A 19,221-nucleotide genomic window follows, 5' to 3' on the forward strand; every position below is an offset into this window, starting at 1 on the left:
ATAAACTGCGCAGTGGATGAAAAATAAGAAAGATGTCACTACGTTAAGGCTACAGAGCTGCGCAGTGGTGGTAAAAACGAAAGATGTCATTACGTTTGGACTACTAAAGGACCAAATTTTTTGTTTATGGTAATTGGTGCTGAGGCCTTCTCTTTTCTAGGAGATATTGGTTAGCCGCAATATGGAAAATATGGCCTTAATAGTTTGTCCAAGAGAGCTGTCGCAAGTTTGGACCCCTTCCACTTAATTTTACTTTCGTCATATCTCGAAAACTTTTTAAGCGAACTGAAAATGTTTGACACTCTATTAAAAAAATAAAGGTTAGTTAAGATGATGCCGTGCAAAAAGTAATTTTTAATAATTATTTAATATTTTATTTATTAATAGTTAAAAAATTACTAATTGGTGAGTAAAAAATCCGTTACATAGTTTAATAATGATAAATTTCAGTTTATCCGATTTTATAAAATTAATTATAAATAATTATAAATATCACTAAATATCAATAATTAATTATAAATATCACTAAATTTTATAAAATGTAGTGATGCCCATCTGAATAAACACGCCTTTACCTTAGGAATATTTTTGGATTCTTGGGGGGGGGGGAGCTGCAATGTGGTTATGGCCCGATTGCTTAGCCTAGAGAGGGGTAGAAAGTTTGAGTTTATTAGTTTCACTTTTTGCGCATTTCATCTCATTCCAGGAGCTTTTCAAGTGAACTAAGAGCTTCTTGCGCAGAATTATAAGACTCGTGAATTCCATACAAAAACTAATTATAGTAGTTTTTCGCAATTTTTTTTGGTGAAATATTAGGTATGCAAATTTTTATATATTTTTTAACTATGCAATTTTAAGTGACAAGATACTAAAGTATGGAGGAATCTGTCGAATAATTCATGAGTTATAAATTTTTTTATAAAAGTCGTATTTTTACATTTTCGTTTCTTAAGACTATTATATTCTCGTATTTTTACATTTGACTGACTTCTTTCAAATTTTAGACTTCGTTATTTAAAATTATATAGTTTATGATTGATGTCTTACATTCTTTTGAACGTAAAAAACAGAAAAACTTAGAAATGAAAATTATTTCGATTTTTGCAAATAAAGCAACAAAAAATAAGAAATAATTATTAAAATCATTTTTTATGATGCTATTTTCATGAAACTATTTTTGGATAAGCGAGTTTTAAATTAATTATTTGCTGAAGAAATTTTAAATACGTGACGAAATACGTAAAATGTGAAATAAATATCTTTGATCTTGTACATGTTAAGTATTAGTATTAGAACAGAAGTTTTTTAGGCTAATAATTTTATTTATTTATTTTAGCTATTGGTTCTTCACTGTTCGTTCTAATTACAAAAAAAAAATTAAAAAATAAATAAAAAATTTCTTGAGATTTAGATAATTTAATAATTTCTAACAAAAATGAAATTTTTTTTTTAGAGTTATTAGAATTTCGAATGATAAGTATGCATTTTTAAATTAATAATTGGTAAAAGTGGATGAAATATTTGTTTATTTTACTATTTTTTTTACCAGGACAAGAAGAAGAAAGGGGAAGAGTAGAGTGAACGATTACACAAGGGTGAAATAAGATACGTCCGCACGTAAGATATCTGAGAAAAAAAGATATTTGTGGCGTTATTTCCCTCTAAGGTTTGGCGACTTTTTCGTATTTGTCGCCAGTGAGAACATGCTTAGTGAAAACAATCGTAACTACAATTTTACTCCACATGGTTTCCTCTATTAACAAATGGAACTCGCTCAACATCGTGCGGTAATATTTGGTATTTGTGAAGAATTATTTTTCTTTCAAAGAAAAATAGAGTTTAATAATTTACAGTAACATAAGAACTATATTTTGTTGACATCTTCAAATAAGATGTCAAACAAACAGGAAAGGAAAAAAATATTTCCATGTCCTGCTTTATTTTGTTGTGCCAGACTTTGGTCTTTATCCTATGTTACAGCTTCAGAAAAGGTAAACTATTAAATTTTTATATTTCTTAGAAAGAAGAACTACTTCGGACATATTTTTACTGAAGAAAAACACGGCTGCAATGTTGCCTTTATTTCTTTCATTTATTATTATTTTTTTTTTTCAAGATGCGCGGGTAATACATAGTTATGCGCAAAACTTTTTCAAACAAAAATAAGTTAACAATTTGTTTAAAAATGAGTAACAGGAGCTGATTTTTAAGTTGTGATATTAAATTTTCCAATTTATATTATAGTTAGACATAACTAAAATAAGTCATATATTTTCATTATTTCCTTTTAAATTATTAAAAAAATGTAACCCCAATAACAATTTTATTGATTTAAAACATTTTCAAATAAAAGTATGTCAGCAATTCGCTTAGTTATTATTTATTATGAAAATTATTTATTATAAAAAATATTATTATTCAAAAAAATTGCTAGAGTTAATTATTAAGCTATAATATTACATTTCTAAATTTTATTACAGATAGATACAAGATTTTTAATACATTTCAATTAATTTGTTTTCAAATAATTCATAATATCGTAAACTCCATAATAATTTATAATAATTCAAAAAATTTTCAAATAAAATAAACCAAATAATTTGTTAATTTAAATTATTTATTTTTTTGGAAAAAACTATTATTAGAAATAAATGACGAAATTTCCTTTTTAAGCTACAATATTAAATTTCCTATTTATATTATAGTTGAGCATATATAAGATTTTTCGTATGCTTTTTTTCCTTTTCTTTCAAATAATTAATAACATTGTAAAGTCAATAACAATTTTCAATAATTTAAAACTTTTAAAAATATTAAATTAAGTTTTTAAAATGATTTATTTAATAATAAAATATTATAATTAAAATTAAATCTCAAAATTAATCATCAATAACTTATATTATGGTTAGACAGATCTTACATTTTCAAATATTTAATATAATTGAGCTTGATTGATCAATATTTAGGTTTTAAAATAAAAGATAAGGAATAAGTCGCTAATTTTTCTTTTCAATGTATCAAATTATTGGAACAACTTTTAAATAAAGTATTTTATGATTGCTAAATTTTACATCAAAGAGAGGCAGCAGTTTTAATTAGAATAGAATTCATGCAGCATGTTTAAAAGCGATGACGGTTACGATGTTGATGAACTCTTAAAAAATTTCCTTAAAAATACAAAAATGCAAAAACAGAAAATAAATACATAAATAAATAAAAAATGTAACGGAAACTTCAAAAATCTTACAAAAGATAACTTGAAAAGGAAAAATAATGTCCGTAAAAATGTTTGAAAATATGTTTTATATAAACTTTAAATAAAATTATACATTGCAGTTAGCATTCAATAAAAATCGAGATAATAATCACCATAAATAAGTAATTTATAAATGAAATAAAATGACAATATTTACCTGATAAAGAGAAATGAGAAATTATTAATTCTTAGTTGAAATATCATCTTAGTTGCAATGCATCAGAATTGTATTTTTATAAAAGATTGTCTTTTGTTCAAAAGCAAATTCTTATATATTGAAAAACTATGTTTGACATCAATATTCGTTATTTGAGTAAATTTAAAATAACTAAATTTAATGCAAAATTTGAAATTGTATATGAAGAAAAAATTAATTCACTAGTAAATGTGCCTTAAAAATTAAAATTAGAATTCAAACTTCATAAAAAGATTTTTAAAAAACGTTAAAAAATCTAAAATATGAAGAAAAAAAATGACGAAAAAAATTGCAAGAAATGAAAAAGAAAAAAAGAAATTCATTTATCATTAACATTCTAGTTTTGTTTATAAGTAAATACTTTAAAAAAGCGAGATATTTTTATAATTTTAAAATTTTTGAATGTTTAAAAATCATAAATAACATTGTATTTTTAATGTTCTAAAAATTTATTCGGGCGCAGTTTAAGATTTTGACCAACAAAAAACACTGTAATTACACATAATAAATACCTTTTCTTAATGGTACTGCAGAACATCTTTTAAGATGTATGCAAAACCTCATAATTGATATCTTTTGCCGCCTCAATGCAACTGTAGTTGCGAAACTTGACCTAAATATGATTAAAACAATAAGTATACCAAAGTTAAGAGTATAAGTTATACAAAAGTAAACAAGAGCATAAATTGTAGTGATGAATGTAGTTTTAAAATTTATATGACTTTAATATTTTTATAGGCAATATATTCGAAAAAAGAATGTTAATTTACTTTTGAATACAAGGTTAAAGCAAGCTGATATTAAAGTTATAGATGGGCAATAAAATCTCGAATCTGGATACAAAACATTTTCCGTTTTCAATATCGTAAAATTATAGCTTAAAACAAAAGAATAAAAATTTAGAAAACTGTAACATATAATCATTTCTATAGGAAAAAAAATTCTCTCAATTAGGTATTTGTTTTAAGATCATTTGTTTCTTTTTTAGGAATAACAGAGTTTTATAGTTGTTTTAAAAAGGCTTTATTTTGAAAATATTTTAGCTTAAATGTAACTCAATCTGCTTCAATTTAATTGCAATGGTTTTCCAAGTATTTTTTTCTAAATACTTCACTTAATAAATCATGCGATATTTTACCAAAACTCAATTTAGAGTAATATTTTTAACTTTAAAAATTGATTAAAAAATTACTGAATATAATTACTTTGAAATTAAACATTTTTCAAAAAATTTCAACCAAAAATATATAAGATTATTGAAAATGATAACTTTATGTATTTATAAATTGCTCATATTTGGTACAATGGTAAAATTTACAGTGTTTCTGGCTCTACGGGAACAGAAAAAGCTGGAAAATTTTTACCGAAGCAATTTAGTAAGGAATTTGGTGAAATTAAAAGTAAAATATGGTTTTATAGCAAGTGATATAATTTGGTAATTTAATCATGCTCAATCAAATCATTCAAAAATGTCATAAAGCAATATGTTTTTCGAAACATACCATCAAAGATTATGTAAAAAAATTTATAAAAAATTAAGCAACTTATTAACCATAATTGTTTTTACGAAAGACTTCTGCTACTTCCCATGAAAAATGCAAATACATTAATTTAAACGTATCGGAGTTCAAAACTAACAATTTTCAAAATATCCTTCCTAAAAATCCCGGTTTCTCTGGAATAAACCGGTTTTTTACTACCTATTGCAATTCTACTTCGGATATTGAAGTCTTACTGTCTATTGATTATACTAATTTGTTGGAGGGGGTATTGTAGGAATTTTCATCAAAGGAACTAATTTTTTGTAAAGCATATGATTAGTATTAGGGGTCTAGAGGGTTTGTTCCTAACAAAACTTTCGATTCTCTGAAAGAAAAAAATAAATAAATGTTAAGACATGTTTTATTTTGATCAATTTGATTCCAAATATAGGATAATACACGAAATATTTTCAAAGTTACACCAAAAATATTGAAAAGAAAACGTTTCTAAACTGGAATTGTCAGCAAAAACTCAAGTATTTTGTTTTAAGTAATTTATTCTAAGTCTTTAATTTCTTTCTTTAGTCTTTAATTCTTTTTCTCTTTTCCTCAATTCAGTTTTTTTACGCCTTGCTCGCAAGATTACTAGACCTACAAAGTTAAAACCCGGTAATTAATGTAAATGTAGCGTGTTACTTAATGTTTAAATTCGAACTATGACTCGAATATTGGTAAATATTTTATACAGGGTTCCCGTGGGCCTTGAAAATTTTAAAAAAGTGGTCACGAAAATAAAACAAATGTCCATATTTTAATTTCTGTTGCAACCACCACTAACATTTTTTTTCTTCCAAAGAAAGTATATGAGCATGAAAATTCCAGCTTGCTTAACCACTTAATGATAGATTGGTGTATTAAAATACGAAATATATTCTAACATGAACCTAAATTTACTACCACTACTAAAATTTTTCTAGGACCGCAGGAACCCTGTTTATATTTTTTGAGGGCGAGGGTTAATTTGTTTTTTAATAATTATGCAAAAAAAAATTTTTTTTTTCAATTTAAAAAATACTTCTTATTTTTTCAACATCTTTGAACTTGCATGGTGTTAAAAAGAGCATATTTGAGTGTTTATTATTAGGTATTTCAAGTCATCAGTATAACTTTTATCGTGCTCTCCAAATGCCATAGTATCGTTTTTTCTACAAATTTCTAGCCCTAAAAAATTAAATCATAAAAGTTTTTATCATTTAAATAATATCTGGGCTTTTATTGTAAAAAATTCAGAAGCTTAAAAAAAAAAAAAAAGCTTTTCGAATATATAAATTCAAACCATTTAGACCCCTTTAAAAGCGACACGTATGTCGGTGATGTAAGGAGAGAAAGCAGGTGAAAACTACTCTCGCCTGACATCCTGTTACTGACCACTGAACGTTAAAAGGAAGCATCATTTAACATCTGCTGTCCGTCGTTTGTCTCGTGAAAAGATTAAATGAATGCCTTATTAGAATTCTTCTCGCATATCACACGAAAATCATTTCGACACTCTTATTTTTAAAAATTTGGTAACTTAAAATCATTTATTGTTAGAAAACTCTGTCAAATATAGAATCTACAGTAAAAATACGTTATAACGACAATATTAGATGAAATTGTCCTTACAGAGAGTTTATATTTTTATATAAGTTCCCTAAATAATATTTTACTTATAAAAGCCTCTACAAAATTTTTCTTTAAAAAACGACGACATTAACTCACAATTTCAAAATTAAAATTGCTTGAAAGACATTTGTTTTTCTACTAAAGCATGATGTTATTTTCCTAAACTCACAATTATAGGGCCTTGGTATAAGGAACTCGATTTCATGCTAATTTTATATTCAGAAAATTTTGAATATTTTTTTTTCTTCACAAATTTGCAAAAACAGTACCTTGTTATTAGAAGTTCGCAAATTTGTGTGCAAAATTTTCCCAATGTCACAAAAACAGGATCTTTCACGAAAAGTCCGGAATTACCCCTGATTATAAGAAATATAATGACAATTAAATATTTAGTACATCTTTATATGATGCGAAATGCTTTTTAATTTGTTTAAAGGTGTAAAGAAAGGCGACCCGTAATTTTTTATTCAGAAAGTTGCGAGTAGATTTTTCTCAAATTCACAAAAACAGCACCCTATTATTAGAAATTCCCAAAACTATGATAAATTTTTAACAGTTTCTCAAAAACACGACCTTTTACAAAGTCTGGAATAATCGCCAAACATAATAAGCACAATTTCAATTAACGGCTATTTAATCTTCAGATGAAAATGTGAAAACCATTTTCATAAAGTAAGAGATCCAAACAAAATGCTTTTAGAATCTCAAAAAAAAGAGAAATTTCAGTAATAGGACCTTTCACAAAAGAGTCTAAAGTAACCCCATATTAGAATAAGTGCAGTAAGAATTAAATGAGCCGTGATAGCTCAGGGGATAGAACGTTCGCCTTCTAATGAGGTGAACCGGGTTCATATCACCAGCGATGGCTGGTCGATACGAATTCCGCATCTGGCTGACACCGACCACACAGTGCTGACGTAAAATATTCTCAGTGATAAACGGATTATGGGTAAGAGTCCCCTTGCTGACAGGCTAACTGTGGGGGATTTTAGTGGTCTTCTTCACCGTGTAACGCAAATGTGGGTTAGTTCCATCAAAAAGTCCTACAGCGATGGCAAATTTCTCCCAATACTTGATCCCGGAGTTTCTTTGTCTTGATTGGATTCAAAATTGCAAGGCTACGGCTTTGAACATTGGGTATGCTGTTCAACGACGGTTATAAAATAAAATGACAATTAAATGTTTATTTAATCTTAAGATGAAAATGTGAAAAACGATTTGATTAACTAAAAGGAAGGAGAAATGAATTTTGCATTGCTTGAAATCTAAACAAAATGATGAAGTTACGGAACCTTTTGCAAAAAGTCTGGAATAACCCCTGATTATTATAAGTACAATGACAATTAAATGTTTATATTATCTTAGGATGAAAATGTGAGAAGCTTTTTTCATTTATTTAAAGATGTAAAGAAAGGCAACACGTAATTTTATATTCAGAAAGCTATGAATAGATTTTTCTCAAATTCTTAAAACTGTAAGCATATTTTCACAATTTCCAAAAACATGACCTTTCACAAAAAGTCTGGAATAATCCTTAAATATAATAAGTACAATGTCAATGAATTAATTTTAAGATTTAATTTTAAGATGAAAATATGCAAACCGTTTATGTTTACTAAAAGATCTAAAGAATAGCGTATGAAATTTAAACAAAATGTGAACGTTTCCTTTTTACAAAAATTCTGAGCACGGCACTGGTGCTTATAATTTTACACAAAATCACAAAAACAAGTATTATACACAAATAGTCTGGAATAACCCCTGATTATAATTATTACAATGACAATGAAACGTTCTAGTTAATCTTAAGATGAAAAAAGAGCTAATGAGAAATGTTTTAACAAGAAAATGAGAAAGTTGCATAACGAAGCAACATCCCAAAAATAGCGTGCAAGGAAAGCTCTACTGAACCATGACTGACCCCTATGTAAGGCACTTTCTTTCACGCAACTCTCATCCTTATATTGTTTAGAAGATGAAAAGATCTCGATAACTTCATCAGAAAGAGTTAGTGAGGTTAATCGTCAACTAAACTTCTGTGATGAATGAAGTGAAGAATAAAGGTCTCTAAGAATAACGAGATATTCTCTAAAGATACAATTCTTTAATTCTATTTGCGTGTGAGCTATGCGTGAAACATTTTATGAATACTTAAAGGAGCCATCTCATTTAGAAATGGTGCGTATAGAATTTAAATTTTAACAAAAGTTTGGAGTGATAATAATTGTTAATTTGAACACAAATTGCAATAGGCGTAACAAATTGTCAAAACAGTTGTCATAATTGTAAAAATAAAATAGTAGTTTCTAAGAAAATTTGACTAGCGATGACCAATACATTCCGACAAGGATAACCAATACGAAGTAGTTTATAAAGATGTGTTAGCAAAGCAATTTATAAATTTGGGTTACTTGCATTAGTCAGAATCTCTAAAATATTCAATACTTAAAGGCACAGTGAGCAAGAAAACATTAAAAAAAATGATTGGATTTTCACGTTCTAGAGCTCTATCTTAATTGCTCAAAGGGTGACTTCAAATATGCTAATTAATTCGCTCAGACTTTATTATAAATTGCGAAATCAGACGCATAAACGTACTTATTCTGAATAGACCCTTTTGTCAAACGCTTGACGGATTCGGATTTCTGACCCCAAAATAAAGGGGTCTAGCCGCAATCTGGGGATATGATCTCAATAGTTTCCTCAGAAGAGCGGTCCAAAATGTGAACCCCTTAATGTTTATTTTACTTTTTGCGTATTTCACTAAATATAGAAAACTTTTTTATCGAATTGAAGCATTTTTACACACAATTATAAAATTCGTTTATCCAAGGAAATTTCCATGCAAAAAATAACTTTTAGTAAATACTTATTTTTTATTATTTCATTTTTCAAAAAGGGTAGAATTTTAAGGTCCAAATCAGTCGAAAAAAGGTGTGTTTATCAAAAAAAAAAGGTACGTTTTTATGTCTGATCTTGTCGCCTAAAATATTGTTTGCACTAATTAATTAGCATATTTGAGGTCACCTCTTTGAACCCTTAAGATTGCACCCTAGAACGTGAAGAACCAATCATTAGATCTAAAGTTAATCAGGGTGGTCCGTTTATTTATTTGCGTTCTGTACATTGGCTGTCTAATTTAGAATTAGTGTGTATCGAATTTAAATTTGAACAAAAATTGCATTTATTTAGAATGATAATAATAATTTAAACAAAAAGAAAATCTAATGTTTGGCATATAATCAAAATTCGTCATAAAATGCTTGTATGATACCATATATTTGCAGAGATGCCAACTTGCTCCGGACAGCAAATATATATTTTAAAGTGGTAGTTTATAAATTGTGATTCTTGGTTTGATAAATTCAATTTTGTAGATTTTTCTTCACCACTATTTCTAAATAATTCATAGGCTTATATATTTCACCACTTTACAGCAATTATGTCATGCTATGCCTCTTAAAAAGCAAGCGAAAATAGTTAAATATTTGTCAAATTTACTTTGTAGTTAATTACCGTTTTTTTAATTATTTTGGCATGTCCGGAGCAATTGGCATCTCTGTATTTGCATAAAATAATTTTACAAATATACGTTAAAGTAATAACAAAAAATAGAAAAATCTATACGTCGAAGTTATTTTTCAGATAATACATAATGGTTAAATAACTAAATATGACTTTCAAATTTTGAAGACTGTTTGGTCTGAAGGCATTGTGCTTAAGTTAAGTTTATAATTAAGTTTAAGGTGTGAAATTAAGTTTTTAAATTTCACAAATATTTTGGGAGTCACATACAATTTTTTAGTCGCCGTTGCGAATTTATATATAATTACATAAAATGAAAAATGAGTTCAAAATCAATCACAAAAGAAAATTAAAAAATTGCATGACAAGACATGAAAATAAATTTGGATCCTATGTAATAAAAAAACCACCTTTTAAGTTCAGTTTTAAAAGCATGAGTTTTCTGCTTTAGGATTTTTTTTAATCTTTATTTATATTTATTTAATACAATATGTAATAATTAAATACAATAATTTATTTTAGGCGTTCTTATCACAACTTACACGTTCATTTGTTTTTTTTAAAGCTTTGCATATTTGCCCATTTTTTAAGTCAAGTCGTAACTGAAGACCTAGTAGCCCAAACTCATTGCCATTTGTTCTATTTTCTTTTTTTCTTTTTCTTTTATCTTGTCTGATTATTTTAATTTGCAATTAATCTAATAGCTTTAAAAAACTGATAGTAAAATGCACATGTGGTTGAAAAAAAGTGGTCGCGTTCGGGTAACGATAGGCAGTCTCTTTGTGACCCTATGGACTCATGCAAACTTGACCCACCATCATAACAACTGGTTGGTAGTTAAATGCAGAAGCTATTATAACTACAGTGTTCTCTGTGAATTCATTTCAATGATCATAGTGCAAAATAAAAAATACCTTAATAGCTAATGATCGGATTTTTACGTTCTTAGACGCATTTTTAATGGTTCACGGATCTAATCTTAAATGTGCTAATTAATTTGTGTAGACTATATTTTTAGCTACGATATCAAACACATAAATGCATTTTCTCTGAATGAACGTGTTTTAAAACAGATTTTTGACTCTGAAAATATGGGTAGCTGTAATCTAGAAAATAAGGTCTCGGTATTTCAATCAGGAGAGCTGTTGAAAATTTGGTTAATTTTACTTTATGCATATTTCTCCGTAACTTTAAAATTATTTAGGAGAATCAAAAAAAGTTGTGCATACAATTGTAAAGCCTGCATGTTTATCTGAAGATAATTCTAGGTAAAAAAATGATATTTTTTTTAATATTTATTCATTATTTATTTAATGCAATTGCTGTACAAAAAATTTGAATTTGTTAAAATATTGTAGTTTATACAAATCGTAAAATTACAATTTTCAACAAGTTCGAATGATAAATATTGCAAATTTACGGTTTTTAACTACTTCAAACTTCCAAACAATGTAGCATAAAAATTGTTTTTTTAAATTATTTTAAACCATGTAATTTTATGAGATAGATTCCAAAGTTTAAACCAAATGAGTTGAATAGTAGTAAAATTTCTAACAAAGAAATATTTTTAAATTTTCGTTTCTCCAAAACTAATAGAAATGACGCATTTTAAAATGATGTAAATATGTGAATGCCTTACAATTCAAAATGTTTTCAATCATTCATAAAATAAATTTAAGAAAAAAATAAATAATTTTTAATATGAAACAAAATTATTTTTTATGAAACTACCTTTTGGATAAATGAGTTTAATAATAATGTGCAATAAGTTTTTGATGCTCTTAAGCAGTTCTATTGTAAAAATTCAAAATAACGTATAAAAAGTATAAGTATGATGAAAATTTCAAAACTTGTTTGATTGCTGACAGGTAGAAAAAAGTGTTGAAAGACAATTATAGACAATGCTTTATTTTCGGCAATAAAAAGTGTTGAAAGACAATTATTTTTGGCAATAGACAGAAAAATAATAAAACAAGTTTTATTATTTTTCCTCCCGCTTACTTCACCAGTAATTTTAGTAAACTTCGATACCTTTTTTCTAAGAATAAGCAACCTTTCTAACAATAAAAAATATAAAGTATATCAAAATTTAAAAAAGTAAAAGTCAAATTAACATTTAGAGCAATTTTTGATCGCTATCCTATCTAATTTAGATAGGATAGCGAAATTATAGTGATCATATTTTATAGATTGCGGCTACACCATTACCCATATATCTTAAGGTCAAGAACATGTCCGGAAAAATGCTAGGAAAGCGCATTTTTTTTCTAATTATGTAAATTAAAATACCGTTGGCACTCATTAACTAATATATTTTAAGTTACGTTTTCGAACTATTAAGATTGCATCTAAATACGTGTTAATCCGATCAGGAATTATTTTCCTTTTCGGCTTATTTTACTACTACTAACTACTGATCTTTATTAAGCCATTTGAGTTCTTTATACAATAACTTGTAGGTGAGCTCTTTATTTTTGACCCAGCTCAAAATGCGTGTTAAAAAAAGTGGACACAAATTTAAATTCTTGTGTGAGAAAATGAACAAAACTCTGCGTGTTTGAGAAAATGGATAAAGCTCAAAACGCATGTATGAAAAGATAGACACTAATGCGTATTAAAGAAAATGGAGTTAGCATTTGATTCCACTTTTCAAAGTTCTGTTATGAAAATTAATCTTTTTTTTTAAAATTATAAACAAACAGAAATAGACAAAAATAAATTAGTAATATGATGTCGTTTCCATTTGCCTAAATCACTTAGTATCACTATATATATATATATATATATATATATATATATATATATATATATATATATATATATATATATATATTAAAAGAAACTTCAAATGTTTTTAAAAGGTTGTCACGGGCTTCAAAATTTATAATAGAGACATTAAGTTTAAGAATTTATATTTTTAAAAACCATTTTATAGTTTAGTACTAATCCAAAGATGTCAACTGAAAAGTTATTTATCCGTAATATGCCTAGTCACTCTAACCCCAATTTTGCCCTGTTATGATATGCTTAGTGTTGGGGGAAAAATGGGAAAAAGTAAACACCACATTCCTTGTTTAGTTGTTAAGTTTGGGCTAAACATTGAAAGGCACATTTTTTGATGCGTCTATTTTCTTAAATACGCACTTGGAATTCTGTCCTTTATCTGATACACGCTTTTTTGAGCTGTGCCCGATTTTGTTAAACACGCATTTTGAGCTTTGTTCATTTTTTCCAAACACGCCTTTAGAGTTGAGTCCATTTTCATAAATCCAGAACAAAACGCCCGCAAATGAATTGTATAATACATTATACAATTATTATAGAAACCTTTTATTCAATATTTGAAACAAAAACTTTTCGTTTCTACTTATCATGTTTCCTGCTTAAGTTAAGCTTTAGAACTTCGGTAATTTTAGAACTAATTAATTCTAGAACTTAATAATTTTAGAACTTAATTAAGAATTACATTGAGTAAAAGTAATATAAATCCATTAACCTGTTGACAAAAGGACTATAATTTTAAAATTGAAAAACAAAACTAACGGCAAATCGAACTTCCGACTGGTCAAAGTTTCTCGTCAGTCCTATCAGATCAGTTGAGTGATCACGAATTCACTGAACTTTTTAACCTACCGGTGATACCAATCATCCTATAATTCTGGTTCACTGATTTGATCAAAAGTAGCATTGTCATAAACTTTGACTTCTTAAATGGTTTGGGAAAGTTCATATAAGTCTGCGTTTCTCTAATTTGCTGCACATTGTTGATAATCCGCGTCGTTAAGGCTTTCAGGGATTGCGCTGATATAAAGTTATTGGCATTGCACCATTTTTTAAAAATTAAGTGTGATATATAATCCATGCCAACCAAGGATCATAATCCATGGCAAAATCCGAGCTTTAGTGTAGATTGTTAGTAATTTTATAACTAACCAAAATAACCTTCTCCAATATGCAGTTAAGTAAAATATCATTCAATAAAAGTCATTTTCAATGAAAATTGAATTAATAAGTTATATTTAAATTTCATGCAAGCTATAATTTTTGTGTTATACAATTTAATATCATTACACAAATTCATTTCTGGCCAATCCAAGGCTGCGAACCAATTAAGTCAGTTCTTAACTTCAGTAGAAACATTTATGCCACTACTCTCTATTTATGTTTTAATTTCGTGTTTTGTAATCTGGCGATTTAACTGCGAAAATGTTTTTAAATAATAGCTGGGAACCAATTTTTTTGTTGCCTTTATGCAAATACTTGGTCTAATCCGGGGAATTCAAATCTGAAAATAGTTTTGCTCCTTAAGATACAATTAATTTAAATGGCATTTTTAGTCTTTTTTTCCGAATCGTACAAGTTTAAAACCGTTTTATGAAACAGGGAATCATGTAAATGTTCTAACAAACTTCTGGAAAAGTTAGGACACACCATCAGGATTGAAATTGCATTGTAAATCATAACTGGAAATGTCGCCGTAAGCAGCTAGGAGCGCTTCAATATTATAACCTGTTCGGAAGAGCAAGAAGAAATAGTTATAATAGCTAAGCGCCCCTAGCGGCGTTTGATGACAGTTCCATGCATGGAATCCTATGCAATTTTAATTCTAGTGATGGACCCTAACTCCATTTAAAGTTTGTTGAAACATTTATGCTACTTCCTGTTGTACATAATATTTTTTAATTTGTGCATTTCGATAAAAAATGTCATTAAAAAAAACTTGCGCAGTTTTTAACAAATTTTAAATAAATAATTTTGGTTTTAAATTGCTCCGAAATTTTTTCATTCCATCTAATATTTATAAATTTATAGCAAAAAAATTTCAGGCAGAAATATTGCTTTTTTATTAAAATATCCATGTCTCCATAAATATAGGTTTGCTCAATTTTATGCCGATATTAAAAACTATAACTAAAGTAATGGATAGAAGTAAAGCTTATTGCTTGATTTTATATCATAGAGTGTTCAAAAATACTTGTTTTCCTTCGGAATTTATATATATATATATATATATATATATATATATATATATATATATATATATATATATATATATATATATATATATATATATATATATATATATATATATATATATATATATATATATATATATATATATATACAAATTAACATGAAAAACATGAATAAAATAAAAAACTAAATGGTAGAGAAACAAGAATGGTAAAAGCAAATAGTCGTTATCAAGACACATCTATTGTTAAAAATGCGATATTTCTGAATAAAGAATAATTATCCTAAGATAAAAATTATTCTTTGTATGTGTCGATATCGCAAAAAACCTTATGTTGTAAAAAATCATGAAATAAAAGAAAAATATAAAAAGAAATCAAACTTACCGGCGTGAATTAAACCGCGGTTTAGGTTTAAAAGTACAATAATAAAACAGTTAACAAAAATCGCGAAGATGTAAAATAATGGAAGTTGTGCTTATAGCTTGAATCGAATAAAATAAAATAAAAATATATATATATATTTGATCGAAGAAGAAGAAAAAAATTTTTAAGTAAAATATTAAAAATAATTTGTATGTGTGTATGTGTATATATATATATATATATATATATATATATATATATATATATATATATATATATATATATATATATATATATATATATATATATATATATATATATATATACACACACACATACAAATTATTTTATTTACTAAGTTTATGTATACTACTTGATTTAGTTGAGTTTTTTAGAATAAAATGCAATTTCGTTCGTAAAATTCATATTCTTTATGTTTTAAAATATATTTAACTAAGAAAAATGAAATAAATGAAAGCTTCAAAAGCTCATGTACTAAAACACTAAACAGATCTTGAATAAAACATTATATTGAGTTAAAATCGAAAAACCGCAGACCTTTTTATAAATTGTTTTTAAGTTCTTTTCAAATATGAATTATCTGTAACTGGACAATCCGAGTTTCAAAATATTAATACTAAAAAAACAATAAAAAGAAAGTCCTAGATATTACATTTTTTTTCAATTCTTTCCGGAAAGCATTTTATTTTTGTTCGATTCTCTTTTCGAACTTTTATTATATCAAAGAGATTGACAATTTTTATTTTCGTAAAACAAAACACATAGAAATTTTTTGTTGTTGTTGTTGGTTATTTTGATTGTGTTGCATCAATGTTCAAGTGATTGAATAAAGTCTCGCAAGCATTTTGTCAAAAGGTAAAAGCTTCAAAAGAAAATGGAAACATCTACGAAATATACAAGTAATACGAAAACAAAAGAGAAAAAGATAAAATAATTCATTTTTCAATTTTTCGATTATGTTGAAAGAGCAACTACCTTCTTACTTTATAATAGTTCAATAAAATAGATCGTCGATGAGCTTTTTTTATTCTGGACACAGTTCTAAAGGAGTTGTTTATTTATGAAAGTGGACACGGCTGAAGTGCGTATTTTCAATGTTCAGTCCAAATTTAACAACTAAACATAGAATTTCGTATTAAATTGTCCTTATTTAGTAAACATAATCATTCCACAAAGTCCCGGACTTCAAGGTCAGAGTGGCTGGGTGTATAACTGATGTAAATTTTTAAGTATCTCTTCGTATTCAGCTCACTTCGTATTCATTTATTATTTTAAAGTGGTTTTAAAAAATCTAAATTTCTGCAATTTCAATTTAATATCACTATTATAAAGTTTTAGGACCAGTGATAACCTTGGGAAAAAAAAGGTTTTGACTTTAAACACCTTTTCGAAGAAGATTAATTTTAAAATAAATATACTAAGTGATTTAGGCAAATAAACGGCATCATGTTACACATTTATTTGGATCCATTTGTTTATTCTTTAAAAAAAGTACAATTTTTATAAGAGAAGTTTGAAAATCACTATCAAATGCTATGTCAATTTTCTTAAATACGAATTTTGAGCAGTGTCCATTTTCTTATACACTCATTTTGAGCTGCGTCCATTTTCTTACACACTCATTCTGAGCTATGTCCATTTTCTTACACACTCATTTTGAGCTATGTCCATTTTCTTACACTCATTTTGAGCTGTGTCCGTTTTCTTATACACTCATTTTAAGCTGTTTCCGTTTTCTTACACTCATTTTGAGCTGTGTCCGCTTTCTTATACACTCATTTTGAGCTGTGTTCATTTTCTTATACACTTATTTTGAGCTGCGTCAGTTTTCTTATGCACTCATTTTAAGCTTTGACCGTTTTCTTACACACTCATTTTGAGCAGTGTTCATTTTCTTATACACTCATTTTGAGCTATGTCACTATTAATATAAAGCTCACTTACAAGATTTTAGCTCCCAAATTATGTTTTTGAAATCTTCAGACAATGGCACTACCAGCGAGAGGATCTACCCGGTTTAGACCCCTCTCGAAAAAATATGGAATAACTTTTTCTTCAAAATTAAATGCTCAAAAATTCATTAAAAGACATTCTAACTTTTCCATGTATCAATACGTACGTAAGAATTTTTACTTCGTGTTTGTCCCTGCATTGCCTTCTTCGTCTTTTGTTTTCGGAAAACTCTACAATCCAAAAGTTAAGGAGTATTTTCAGGCTAACTCAAGAAAAAGAGAACTGAATGAATGAAATTTCGCATTAAAGTATGATACGAATTCAAGATCACTGGGCGCTATTTTAAAATAGTCCAAAAGGACACTTTTGGAAGGTTTAATATGAGGAATAATTATGCGGTTTATAAGTGTCTCCTATAAATCGGGTCTCTTCAGTCTCTTAAAAGTCATTATATGCGGCTTATAAATCTCTTATGTAGGGTATATGACAAATAGAGACGTGGTGACTCAGGGAATAGAACGTTCGCTTCCCAATGAAGTCAACCGGGTATGAATCCTAGCGATGGCTGGTCAATACGAATACCCGTCTTGCACAGGCCACAGTGCAGACGTAAAATATCCTCAGTGGTAGACAGATCATGCGTGAGAGTCCCCTTGCCGTCGGACTAACCGCGGAAGGTTCTCGTGGTCTTCCTCTTTAAGAAACGCAAATGCGGGTTGGTTCCATTAAAAAGTCCTCCACGAGGGCAAAATTTCTAATAACTTCATCCTGGAGTTCCCTTGCCTTCTGGATTGAGCTCAAAATTACATGGCTAAGGGGTTGAACAAAGGTAGTCGTAATAAATTGGGTCGGCTGTTGAACGGTTATAAAATATAAGCCCAGTAAGCGGAAACCCTCCAGCTCGGCAGTGGGAGCTGCAGATGATTATAGTACCTGCAAAGTATTTTTCATCTAAGCATATTTTTTTATTTTTAAAAGCAAACAGGCAAATCGGGAAAAATTGCTGAGACAACTTATTGAAACATTTCTAAACTTATATCTAATTAAAATGCAGAATTGAGAGAACACCACAAAAAACAAAAAGAACAGTATTTTTTACCTGTTACTCAGTTGCAGGTTTAACTGAATAAAAATTTATTCCATTTCTTAACATCATTGTATAAAATTAAACATACATTTAAACAACATTAAGTTCTTACGAATAATTAAGGACCTTACACTTGCAAGAATTACTGCGTTAAGCAACGTTAGATTAATCATAATTTTTACACTAATAATCTTTGTCTGATGGTGTTGAGGTAACACCCCCTAGAAGAGAGAAGGCCTCCACTCAGGTTACCGCAAACGAGAAATCCGATCCTTTAGTAGTCCGAATGCAGTGACATCTTTTGTATTTTCCCCCATTGCGCAGTTTGGTATCCTTAACGTAATGACATCGTTCTTACTTTCGCCCACTGCGCAATTCGTTACGTTGGACTACTAAATTGATCGGGGACCTTTTCTAAGAGGTGTTGGTTGAGGTCACTGACAAATGTGAATTTATGAAGATATTGCTTTCATAATTCTAATAAGTTGACAAATGTTTTTGGAACAAAAAATCTTGAGCACAATTGGTATCCATTAACTAGTCAAGTGCGGAATTTAGTTTTAGAAATTCATCACAGGGTGCGGAATTGAAATAAAGCAAAAGCACGTCGAATGCTCTTCCTATTATAAATTTTACGAAAAACGAAGGATTAAATTTTCACTTAATAAAAAATTAACAAGTTTTTTCTGTAACAAAAC

The 19,221-nt window shown here is 27.8% G+C and overlaps 1 protein-coding gene across 1 annotated transcript in view; it reads left to right on the forward strand.

Annotated features, from left to right (window-relative positions):
- The first annotated feature begins 1,694 nt into the window (after nt 1-1,694).
- Slip1 (SLo interacting protein 1) overlaps nt 1,695-19,221 on the forward strand; it is a 98,909-nt gene continuing 81,382 nt past the window's right edge. The window contains exon 1 of the mRNA XM_071188133.2: nt 1,695-1,991. Within this exon, the coding sequence (XP_071044234.1) occupies nt 1,893-1,991 (99 nt within the window). The 5' untranslated portion in view covers nt 1,695-1,892. The remainder of the gene's footprint in view (nt 1,992-19,221) is intronic.

The sequence above is a fragment of the Parasteatoda tepidariorum genome, chromosome 12 (genome assembly GCF_982258835.1).
Source record: "Parasteatoda tepidariorum strain Cologne lab strain chromosome 12, Ptep-v5.0, whole genome shotgun sequence".
Taxonomy (NCBI): domain Eukaryota; kingdom Metazoa; phylum Arthropoda; class Arachnida; order Araneae; family Theridiidae; genus Parasteatoda; species Parasteatoda tepidariorum.